At 45.8% G+C, this 13,185-nt stretch overlaps 1 protein-coding gene across 8 annotated transcripts in view; it reads right to left on the bottom strand.

The window, feature by feature from the left end:
• The window catches only part of ADGRB1 (adhesion G protein-coupled receptor B1), a 911,276-nt gene that overhangs the window by 288,623 nt on the left and 609,468 nt on the right, over positions 1 to 13,185 (bottom strand). For all 8 annotated transcript variants that reach the window (XM_073679967.1, XM_073679961.1, XM_073679962.1 and 5 more), the window contains exon 17: positions 12,969 to 13,012. In XM_073679967.1, coding sequence (XP_073536068.1) covers positions 12,969 to 13,012 — 44 coding nt within the window. The remainder of the gene's footprint in view (positions 1 to 12,968; positions 13,013 to 13,185) is intronic.

Raw genomic sequence — 13,185 nt, 5'->3', positions numbered from 1 at the left:
TGAAATTATAAGCATTAGCAGGTTATTACACACTGAAATCAAACAGTTTTCAACTCAAAACTTTATTCTAGGTGATGTTACATTTGCACATAGGACCCCTTGTTCGAAAGGAGCTTCTGAACTCTCTCGTCCATTGGATTTGTCAGGTTTTGGATGGTTTCTGCTTCAGTTGTTTTGCATGAGGACAGAATACCCTCCCAGAGCTGTTGCTTAGATGTGAACTGCCTCCCGCCATCATAGACACTCCTTTTGATGATGCTCCAGAGGTTCTCAATGGGGTTGAGGTCAGGGGAGCATGGGGGTCACACCATAAGTTTGTCCCCTTTTATGCCCATATCAGCCAGAGATGCAGATGTGTTATGTGCAGCATGAGATGGTGCATTATCATGCAGGAAATATTCTCGATGGCCCAGATGGATGGAGTGGAGGATGGCTGGTTGATGGACACCCCACGCAAACACGGCTACGGCGCTAAAAAGGAGGAGGTGGAGTAATGTTTTGGGCTTGAATCATTGGGAAAGAGATTGTCGGCCCCTTTAGCATCCCTGAAGGGGTAAAGATGAACTCCATAATGTATGTTGAGTTTCTCAAACAGCACTTCCTTCCATGGTTCAAGAAGAAGAACCGTGCATTCCGCAGCAAGATCATTTTCATGCATGATAATGCACCATCTCATGCTGCACATAACACATCTGCATCTCTGGCTGATATGGGCATAAAAGGGGACAAACTTATGGTGTGACCCCCATGCTCCCCTGACCTCAACCCCATTGAGAACCTCTGGAGTGTCTATGACGGCGGGAGGCAGTTCACATCTAAGCAACAGCTCTGGGAGGGTATTCTGTCCTCATGCAAAACAACTGAAGCAGAAACCATCCAAAACCTGACAAATTCAATGGACGAGAGAGTTCAGAAGCTCCTTTCGAACAAGGGGTCCTATGTGAAAATGTAACATCACCTAGAATAAAGTTTTGAGTTGAAAACTGTTTGATTTCAGTGTGTAATAACCTGCTAATACTTATAATTTCAAAAATTACCATTTTTTTGTTCTTTATTAAAATGAAAAGGTTGAAAACTCTGCTGTGCATAATAATTTGGAACATGCATTTTGAGTGCAGTTTGAGTTTTTTATTTTTTTCAAAATATACTGTTATCATAGGCAGTTTATACAAAAACCTTTCAATTGTACTCTAATAGTTATTTGACTGGAAAATTACAATGACTGCAATTCATATAGGTAATTTGGGAAAATCTGAGAAAATATTATTTGCATAATAATTTGGAAAACAGTGTATGTACAGCTGGTATAACCTGGGCATCTCCTGTATATAATTATACATGTACAGCTGCTATAACCTGAGAATCTCCTGTATATAATTATATATGTACAGCTGGTATAACCTGGGCATCTCCTGTATATAATTATACATGTACAGCTGGTATAACCTGGGCATCTCCTGTATATAATTATATATGTACAGCTGGTATAACCTGGGCATCTTCTGTATATAATTATATATGTACAGCTGGTATAACCTGGGTATCTCCTGTATATAATTATATATGTACAGCTGGTATAACCTGGGCATCTCCTGTATATAATTATATATGTACAGCTGGTGTAACCTGGGCATCTCCTGTATATAATTATATATGTACAGCTGGTATAACCTGGGTATCTCCTCTATATAATTATATATGTACAGCTGGTATAACCTGGGCATCTCCTGTATATAATTATATATGTCCTGCTGGTATAACCTGGGAATCCTCTGTATATAATTATATATGTACTGCTGGTATATAATTATATACAGGAGATGCCCAGGTTATACCAGCAGTACATGTATAATTATATACAGGAGATGCCCAGGTTATACCAGCTGTACATATATAATTGTATACAGGAGATGCCCAGGTTATACCAGCTGTACATGTATAATTATATACAGAAGATGCCCAGGTTACACCAGCTGTGCATATATAATTATATACAGGAGATATCCAGGTTATACCAGCTGTACATATATAATTATATACAGAAGATACCCAGGTTATATGTACAGCTGGTATAACCTGGGCATGTCCTGTAAACAATTATATATGTACAGCTGGTATAACCTGGGCATCTCCTGTATATAATTATATATGCACAGCTGGTATAACCTGAGCATCTCCTGTATATAATTATATATGTACAGCTGGTATAACCTGGGCATCTCCTGTATATAATTATACATGTACAGCTGGTATAACCTGGGCATCTCCTGTATACAATTATATATGTACAGCTGGTATAACCTGGGCATCTCCTGTATATAATTATATATGCACAGCTGGTATAACCTGAGCATCTCCTGTATATAATTATATATGTACAGCTGGTATAACCTGGGCATCTCCTGTATATAATTATACATGTACAGCTGGTATAACCTGGGCATCTCCTGTATATAATTATATATGTACAGCTGGTATAACCTGGGCATCTCCTGTATGTAATTATATATGTACAGGTGGTATAACCTGGGTATCTCCTGTATATAATTATATATGTACAGCTGGTATAACCTGGGCATCTCCTGTATATAATTATATATGTACAGCTGGTGTAACCTGGGCATCTCCTGTATATAATTATATATGTACAGCTGGTATAACCTGGGTATCTCCTCTATATAATTATATATGTACAGCTGGTATAACCTGGGCATCTCCTGTATATAATTATATATGTCCTGCTGGTATAACCTGGGAATCCTCTGTATATAATTATATATGTACTGCTGGTATATAATTATATACAGGAGATGCCCAGGTTATACCAGCAGTACATGTATAATTATATACAGGAGATGCCCAGGTTATACCAGCTGTACATATATAATTGTATACAGGAGATGCCCAGGTTATACCAGCTGTACATATATAATTGTATACAGGAGATGCCCAGGTTATACCAGCAGGACATATATAATTATATACAGAAGATGCCCAGGTTACACCAGCTGTGCATATATAATTATATACAGGAGATATCCAGGTTATACCAGCTGTACATATATAATTATATACAGAAGATACCCAGGTTATATGTACAGCTGGTATAACCTGGGCATGTCCTGTAAACAATTATATATGTACAGCTGGTATAACCTGGGCATCTCCTGTATATAATTATATATGCACAGCTGGTATAACCTGAGCATCTCCTGTATATAATTATATATGTACAGCTGGTATAACCTGGGCATCTCCTGTATATAATTATACATGTACAGCTGGTATAACCTGGGCATCTCCTGTATACAATTATATATGTACAGATGGTATAACCTGGGCATCTCCTGTATATAATTATATATGCACAGCTGGTATAACCTGAGCATCTCCTGTATATAATTATATATGTACAGCTGGTATAACCTGGGCATCTCCTGTATATAATTATACATGTACAGCTGGTATAACCTGGGCATCTCCTGTATACAATTATATAAGTACAGCTGGTATAACCTGGTTATCTAATGTAAATAATACTATATCTACAGCTGGTATAACCCGGGCATTTCCGCAGCTTTGCTCCTCTGCCTTGCATATGTAACCAATGACATGCCTACCTCAGTGATGCACTCCGTCGATGCGCCGCAGCAGCTGAGTCCCCACGTTTTTCATTTGTATAATAAATAGTCAGTAAAGTAAATTTTCTAATTAATTATTAACACAAAGCTTTTAAATATTGATGGCAGTTTAGATGAACAAACCTCCCGCTCGTTACCGGCGTTTTCTCTGTTGCTCATTTGTTTTGCTGTTTAACGCGTAAAGTAGGTGACATCCAGGGACACCGTCCTGTACAGTATGAAGGGCGCGGAGTCCTCAGGGACAGCATCCTGTACAGTATGAAGGGCGCGGGGTCCTCAGGGACAGCATCCTGTACAGTATGAAGGGCATGGGGTCCTCAGGGACAGCATCCTGTACAGTATGAAGGGCGTGGGGTCCTCAGGACAGCATCCTGTATAGTATGAAGGGCGCGGGGTCCTCAGGGACAGCATCCTGTACTGTATGAAGGGCGCGGGGTCCTCAGGGACAGCATCCTGTATAGTATGAAGGGCGCGGGGTCCTCATGGACAGCATCCTGTATAGTATGAAGGACGCGGGGTCCTCAGGGACAGCATCCTGTACAGTATGAAGGGCATGGGGTCCTCAGGACAGCATCCTGTACAGTATGAAGGGCGCGGGGTCCTCAGGGACAGCATCCTGTACAGTATGAAGGGCGCGGGGTCCTCAGGGACAGCATCCTGTACAGTATGAAGGGCGCGGGGTCCTCAGGGACAGCATCCTGTACAGTATGAAGGGCGCGGGGTCCTCAGGGACAGCATCCTGTACAGTATGAAGGGCGCGGGGTCCTCAGGGACAGCATCCTGTACAGTATAAAGGGCGCAGGGTCCTCAGGGACAGCATCCTGTACAGTATGAAGGGCGTGGGGTCCTCAGGACAGCATCCTGTATAGTATGAAGGGCGCGGGGTCCTCAGGGACAGCATCCTGTATAGTATGAAGGGCGCGGGGTCCTCAGGGACAGCATCCTGTACAGTATGAAGGGCACGGGGTCCTCAGGGACAGCATCCTGTACTGTATGAAGGGCGCGGGGTCCTCACTGTATGAAGGGCGCGGGGTCCTCAGGGACAGCATCCTGTATAGTATGAAGGGCGCGGGGTTCTCAGGGACAGCATCCTGTACAGTATGAAGGGCGCGGGGTCCTCACTGTATGAAGGGCGCGGGGTCCTCAGGGACAGCATCCTGTACAGTATGAAGGACGCGGGGTCCTCAGGGACAGCATCCTGTACAGTATGAAGGGCGCGGGGTCCTCAGGGACAGCATCCTGTATAGTATGAAGGGCGCGGGGTCCTCATGGACAGCATCCTGTATAGTATGAAGGACGCGGGGTCCTCAGGGACAGCATCCTGTATAGTATGAAGGGCGCGGGGTCCTCAGGGACAGCATCCTGTATAGTATGAAGGACGCGGGGTCCTCAGGGACAGCATCCTGTATAGTATGAAGGACGCAGGGTCCTCGGGGACAGCATCCTGTACAGTATGAAGGGCATGGGGTCCTCAGCGACAGCATCCTGTACAGTATGAAGGGCGCGGGGTCCTCAGCGACAGCCTCCTGTACAGTATGAAGGGCGCGGGGTCCTCACGGACACCGTCCTGTACAGTATGAAGGGCACGGGGTCCTCAGCGACAGCCTCCTGTACAGTATGAAGGGCGCGGGGTCCTCACGGACACCGTCCTGTACAGTATGAAGGGCACGGGGTCCTCAGCGACAGCATCCTGTACAGTATGAAGGGCGCGGGGTCCTCAGCGACAGCCTCCTGTACAGTATGAAGGGCGCGGGGTCCTCAGGGACACCGTCCTGTACAGTATGAAGGGCACGGGGTCCTCAGGGACAGCATCCTGTACAGTATGAAGGGCGCGGGGTCCTCAGGGACAGCATCCTGGATAGTATGAAGGGCGCGGGGTCCTCAGGGACAGCATCCTGTATAGTATGAAGGACGTGGGGTCCTCAGGGACAGCATCCTGTACAGTATGAAGGGCATGGGGTCCTCGGGGACAGCATCCTGTACAGTATGAAGGGCGCGGGGTCCTCAGCGACAGCCTCCTGTACAGTATGAAGGGCGCGGGGTCCTCAGGGACACCGTCCTGTACAGTATGAAGGGCGCGGGGTCCTCACGGACACCGTCCTGTACAGTATGAAGGGCACGGGGTCCTCAGGGACAGCATTCTGTACTGTATGAAGGGCGCGGGGTCCTCAGGGACAGCATCCTGTACTGTATGAAGGGCGCGGGGTCCTCAGGGACAGCATCCTGTATAGTATGAAGGGCGCGGGGTCCTCAGGGACAGCATCCTGTATAGTATGAAGGGCGCGGGGTCCTCAGGGACAGCATCCTGTATAGTATGAAGGACGCGGGGTCCTCAGGGACAGCATCCTGTACAGTATGAAGGGCATGGGGTCCTCAGGGACAGCATCCTGTACAGTATGAAGGGCGCGGGGTCCTCAGGGACAGCATCCTGTACAGTATGAAGGGTGCGGGGTCCTCAGGGACAGCATCCTGTACAGTATGAAGGGCACGGGGTCCTCAGGGACAGCATCCTGTACAGTATGAAGGGCACGGGGTCCTCAGGGACAGCATCCTGTACTGTATGAAGGGCGCGGGGTCCTCAGGACAGCATCCTGTACAGTATGAAGGGCACGGGGTCCTCAGGGACAGCATCCTGTACAGTATGAAGGGCGCGGGGTCCTCAGGGACACTGTCCTGTACAGTGTGAAGGGCGCGGGGTCCTCAGGTACAGCATCCTGTACAGTATGAAGGGTGCGGGGTCCTCGGGGACAGCATCCTGTACAGTGTGAAGGATGCGGGGTCCTCGGGGACAGCATCCTGTACAGCATGAAGGGCGCGGGGTCCTCAGGGACAGCATCCTGTACAGTATGAAGGGAGCGGGTTCCTCAGGGACAGCATCCTGTATAGTATGAAGGGCGCGGGGTCCTCAGGGACAGCATCCTGTACAGTATGAAGGACGCGGGGTCCTCAGGGACAGCATCCTGTACAGTATGAAGGGCGCGGGGTCCTCAGGGACAGCATCCTGTACAGTATGAAGGGAGCGGGTTCCTCAGGGACAGCATCCTGTATAGTATGAAGGGCGCGGGGTCCTCAGGGACAGCATCCTGTACAGTATGAAGGACGCGGGGTCCTCGGGGACAGCATCTTGTACAGCACGAAGGGCGCGGGGTCCTCAGGGACAGCATCCTGCACAGTATGAAGGGTGCGGGGTCCTCAGAGACAGCATCCTGTACAGCACGAAGGGCGCGGGGTCCTCAGGGACACCGTCCTGTACAGAATGAAGGGAGTGGGGTCCTCAGGGACACCATCCTGTACAGTATGAAGGGCGCGGGGTCCTCAGGGACAGCATCCTGTACAGTATGAAGGGCGCGGGGTCCTCAGAGACAGTATCCTGTACAGTATGAAGGGCACGAGGTCCTCAGGGACAGCATCCTGTACAGTATGAAGGGCGCGGGGTCCTCAGGGACAGCATCCTGTACAGTATGAAGGGCACGGGGTCCTCAGGGACAGTATCCTGTACAGTATGAAGGGCGCGGGGTCCTCGGGGACAGCATCCTGTACAGTATGAAGGGCGCGGGGTCCTCAGAGACAGTATCCTGTACAGTATGAAGGGCACGGGGTCCTCAGGGACAGCATCCTGTACAGTATGAAGGGCGCGGGGTCCTCAGAGACAGTATCCTGTACAGTATGAAGGGCGCGGGGTCCTCAGAGACAGTATCCTGTACAGTATGAAGGGCACGGGGTCCTCAGGGACAGCATCCTGTACAGTATGAAGGGCGCGGGGTCCTCAGAGACAGTATCCTGTACAGTATGAAGGGCACGGGGTCCTCGGGGACAGCATCCTGTACAGTATGAAGGGCGCGGGGTCCTCAGGAACAGCATCCTGTACAGTATGAAGGGCGCGGGGTCCTCAGAGACAGCATCCTGTACAGTATGAAGGGCGCGGGGTCCTCAGGACAGCATCCTGTACAGTATGAAGGGCGCGGGGTCCTCAGGGACAGCATCCTGTACAGTATGAAGGGCGCGGGGTCCTCAGGGACAGCATCCTGTACAGTTTGAAGGGCATGGGGTCCTCAGGGACAGCATCCTGTACAGAATGAAGGGCGCGGGGTCCTCAGGGACAGCATCCTGTACAGTTTGAAGGGCATGGGGTCCTCAGGGACAGCATCCTGTATAGTATGAAGGGCGCGGGGTCCTCAGAGACAGCATCCTGTACAGTATGAAGGGCGCGGGGTCCTCAGGGACAGCATCCTGTACAGTATGAAGGGCGCGGGGTCCTCAGGGACAGCATCCTGTACAGTATGAAGGGCGCGGGGTCCTCAGGGACAGCATCCTGTACAGTATGAAGGGCGCGGGGTCCTCAGGGACAGCATCCTGTACAGAATGAAGGGCGCAGGGTCCTCAGGGACAGCATCCTGTACAGTTTGAAGGGCATGGGGTCCTCAGGGACAGCATCCTGTATAGTATGAAGGGCGCGGGGTCCTCAGGGACAGCATTCTGTACAGTATGAAGGGCACGGGGTGCTCAGGGACAGCATCCTGTATAGTATGAAGGGCGCGGGGTCCTCAGGGACAGCATTCTGTACAGTATGAAGGGCACGGGGTCCTCAGGGACAGCATCCTGTACAGTATGAAGGGCGCGGGCCTCCCATATACAGGTCACCTCCTCCTCCTGTACAATGACTGATAACACCTCTATATACAGTAGATAACACAGGATCCACCATTCACCATAGGTGATGTCACAGCTCACCTCCTCCTCCTGTACAATGACGGATAACACCTCTATATACAGTAGATAACACAGGATCCACCATTCACCATAGGTGATGTCACAGCTCACCTCCTCCTCCTGTACAATGACTGATAACACCTCTATATACAGTAGATAACACAGGATCCACCATTCACCATAGGTGATGTCACAGCTCACCTCCTCCTCCTGTACAATGACTGATAACACCGCTATATACAGTAGATAACACAGGATCCACCATTCACAATAGGTGATGTCACAGCTCACCTCCTCCTCCTGTACAATGACTGATAACACCTCTATATACAGTAGATAACACAGGATCCACCATTCACCATAGGTGATGTCACAGCTCACCTCCTCCTCCTGTACAATGACTGATAACACTGCTATATACAGTAGATAACACAGGATCCACCATTCACAATAGGTGATGTCACAGCTCACCTCCTCCTCCTGTACAATGACTGATAACACCTCTATACACAGTAGATAACACAGGATCCACCATTCACAATAGGTGATGTCACAGCTCACCTCCTCCTCCTGTACAATGACTGATAACACCTCTATATACAGTAGATAACACAGGATCCACCATTCACCATAGGTGATGTCACAGCTCACCTCCTCCTCCTGTACAATGACTGATAACACTGCTATATACAGTAGATAACACAGGATCCACCATTCACAATAGGTGATGTCACAGCTCACCTCTTCCTCCTGTACAATGACTGATAACACCTCTATACACAGTAGATAACACAGTATTCACCATAGGTGATATCACAGCTCACCTCCTCCCTTCACTATGACCTTTCCCCAGGTTAGAGCATGCTCAGTGTATACTTCTATGCAGCCTCGTTGGGTCTGATATTCTGTATTGCTGCTATTCTCCATGTAGGAGTATAACACTAGGATTAGTCGTCAGTGTTAAAATTGCAAAAATGTTTTTTTCTTAATACAGATTATATGAAAAAAAAAAAATTCTTACAAAAATCTTTTGTAAAGTCATTTTCTGATGGTACATTGCCCTTATAAATGTGATTCCTGAAGCGTGTGGAGCCGGGCCGGAGCTCGGCAGCGCCTGGCGCTGGTCGTCTGGTGCGGGTCTATATCACTTAGGAACGCAATCAATGGCCTCTTAACCTTTCAGCAATGATCGGAGCTGATAATCCGCGGTGTCTCGGCAGGTGCTGCGCGCCGGGAGCGGAGAAGTAATGGATCCCCGGCTGAACTAGACTTCCAGTATTTGCATCTATCCCCCGCATCAGGGGAGTCACTTACTGGGACCTTTAATGTCCTTAAAGGGGTTGTCCTTTTTTTGGACAATCCTTTAGGAATTTAAAAGCGCCCTGAACTAGAAGCTGCTCACGGGGTATCCGGCTCCTTGGGGCAACCTGCAGCGAAATCTGATAAAAAGTGTTCATTTCCCTGCGGCGCCACCATATGGAGAAACTAAGTATTACATAGCAATGATTAAAAACCAACGGGCTACGTAAGTTATGCACAGATGACTTGGGTCCTCCAGACAGAGACGTGGAGATGGAAGGAGTCCAAACAGAGCACGGCAGAACATTATATTTAAAGGGTTTGTCCAGAATTACAAAAAATAAAGCTACCTTCTTCCAGAGAGAGCGCCACCCCAGCCTATAGGTTGTTTGTGGTACTGCAACTAACCTCCACATCAGTAAAATTGGACACATTTCCGCTTTTTGGGTTTCATTTCTTGTCTTATTCTCCTTTTTACTTATTTTGTTACATGTTGCATTTGCAGACAGCAGAGGACGGGGGCAGTAGATTGTCCTCTCGTGCCTTTCTAGCGCAGCCCCTGCCGTCTGGTCGGATGTCATTAGACTCGATCTTGGAAAGTCTCATTGTGCGACACAGTTTGGAAATATTTACAGCAGATTCTTGAGCAAAAACTGGATCATTCTCCGGAAGCTCCGAAGATCCCAGAATGTGTCGAGGTCGGGTTCAAAGTCTTCTCTTACGTCATGGACGGAGAACCCTGAAACGTCGAGGGGAGCCCCAAAAGTGCGTGCTCTACTGGACGGCAGAGTGGACAAATGAGAGAGGATGAGGTCATAAGGGATAAAGTGCTACAAAATGTGAAATCCCGAAGATGAGGAACCAGGAGACATTGATAATAATGTAATATTATGCAAGTGACTCTGCAAATACGAGAACTATCCTGCTAGCGCCACCTATCTGCAAATTCTTAAAAAAAAAAAATTAAAAAAAAGACATTAAAATTGTAAGCTCCTGTAGTCAGGATTAGAGAGGAACAGGTCATTACACGAACGATCCTGAAGTTCACAGCTCTTCATGAAGAAAGAATGCCAGGCGAGATTTTATCATATTGCTGAAGACCCACAGAGCGGGCTAATGATGCAAGGTCCGGCCGTGCGGGCTTCCCCATAATGCTCTGCAGCTACCATATTGCATTGTCTAGCAGTCGATTAGTGGGGCTATCACAGTCAGTATAAAAGATAGGGGTCAGCCAAGGAAAGCCATTTTATGTTAGTACAGTGTAGTAATAGGAGGACAGATAGCACACCTCAATCCACTGAGGTATAGAAAAGTGCCTAAATCTGATTGTTGTGTACTACTTCAGTGTCGATGGACTAGATTAAAAATGGATGTGATAGTCTCAGTCTGTGAATACTAATCCAAACATTTAAGTGATATATAAGGAGGTGATGTAGCTGTATAGTCACTCAGTGTCATATATGGGAGGTGCAGTATCTGTATAGTCACTCAGTGTGAAATATAGGGTAGTTCTATAGCTGTATAGTCACTCAGTGTGAGATATAGGGTAGTTCTGTAGCAGTATAGTATCTCAGTGTGATATATAGGGAGGTGCTGCAGCTGTATAATCATGCATTGTGATATATAGGGAGGTGCTGTAGCTGTATAGTCACTCAGTGTGAGATATAGGGTAGTTATGTAGCTGTATAGTCACTCAGTGTGATGTATAGGGAGGTGCTGTAGCTGTATAGTCACTCAGTGTGACATATAGGGAGTTTCTGTAGCTGTACCAGTCACTCAGTACAATATTGTATATAGGGGGGTTCTGAAGTTGCAGAGTCATTCAGTACGATATATGGGATGTGCTGTAGCTGTACAATCACAAGTATGATATATATATATATATATATATATATATATATATATATATATATATATATATATATATATATATATATATATATATATATATAGGTTTTGTAGCTATATAGTCACCCAGCATGATATATAGGGAGGTGCTATAGATGTATATATAGTGATATATATAAGGGGGTTGAGTGGTTGCATAGTCACTCAATGCAATATATAGAGAAGTGCTAAAGCTGTATAATCACTTAGTGTGATATATAAGGAAGTTCTGTAGATGCATAGTCACTCAGTGTAGTATATAGTGAAGTGTTGTAACAGCATAGTCAGTGTGACTGATTTGATTGATCCAATATATCCTGAAGTAACAGAGCCTTAACAACCTTTTATGAATTCTTCAAATAATGCAAACAAGGAGGGCATTATTAAACCTCTCAGTGTTCATTTTGCAAATAAAAACAAAATCCTGAATCTAAGGCTTGTGTGCTTCCTGCATGGTATCTATAGATTGCAAGATTTTATTCTAGAATACAATGGTGCTAAGTAAATCGCCAATATTTTGTCATATTGTGGTCACTTAAAAGGGGTTTTCCCACTGACAAAGAACATTTTAATAAAAATTTAAAAAAAATTGTAAAAAATTAAAAGATCTTGGAATAATAATAAGTTCCACAATTGGATGTGTTTAAAAAAATGTTCCTGCGCTGAGATAATCTTATAAATGTGCCCCTGCTGTGTACTGTGTAATGGCTGTGTCTGACCATACAGGGACATAGTCTGATCATATTACAGCTCCTGGGCAGGGGAGGAAGCAAAAGAGAGTATACAGACTGGGCAGCGGGGGAGGAAGAAAAGAGTATACAGACATTACAGCAGGGGGTCACAACTGCTGCTTTCTATGATGTAAAACGTTAAAAAACATGTAGGGAAATGTTTTACCTCACAGGAAGCAGCACCAGAACAATACATTACATAAAAAGTTTATATCTTTTGTTCTTTTTTGCTTTTGTTGTGAATATTACTAACATTTCAACATTTGAAACTTTTTATGAAAAAAGCGTTTGTAAAAAGCGGACTCTTTTTCTCTTTTGTAAACTTTACACCTTGAAAAAAAAAATTGTTCACACCAGTAAAACACAGAAAAGCCCAAAGACTAAATGTTTTACTTTTCCAAAAATTTCACAGAAATATACAGAAATAGACACTACTTGGAAACATTTACGCAGCTGTATTCTGAAACTTTTGCAATTTTTTTTTTTTTTTTTTGCAAAAAAATTATATAGCATAAAAATGCACAAAAATTCATCCATATGAAGACTTCTCTTACTAACACAGGGGAAAGAGATTGTATATTTTTTTGGGGGGGGGGAAAGATCTAACAAACAGCTCCGATATAAGATGCAATAATAAAATAATAAAAGAAAGCAAAAAAAAAAAAAAAAAAAACGAAGAAGAATTAAGAAATTGACTTACGTATCGGTTTCGTCCCAGAGGATGCAGGTGTGGTTGGTTGTTCCCTGGAGAAATGGAAAAAAATAAAAATAAAAAAAGAAGTCTATTATTTTTTTTTGTAATCTGTGAAATGCTCGGACATTGAGCGCTCCGTCACAAAGCTGTGCACTGCGTTGGGGACTTTGTATTCTGTGCAAACCGCAAATTACCGTTCCATCACTTTGCCACTTAACACGTA

The sequence above is a fragment of the Phyllobates terribilis genome, unplaced genomic scaffold, assembly GCF_046119375.1.
Source record: "Phyllobates terribilis strain yellow unplaced genomic scaffold, ASM4611937v1 Scaffold_4__5_contigs__length_816908805, whole genome shotgun sequence".
Taxonomy (NCBI): Eukaryota; Metazoa; Chordata; class Amphibia; order Anura; family Dendrobatidae; genus Phyllobates; species Phyllobates terribilis.
The sequence above is the reverse complement of the archived record's forward strand: the minus strand, read 5'-3'. Positions and strand labels throughout refer to the sequence as shown.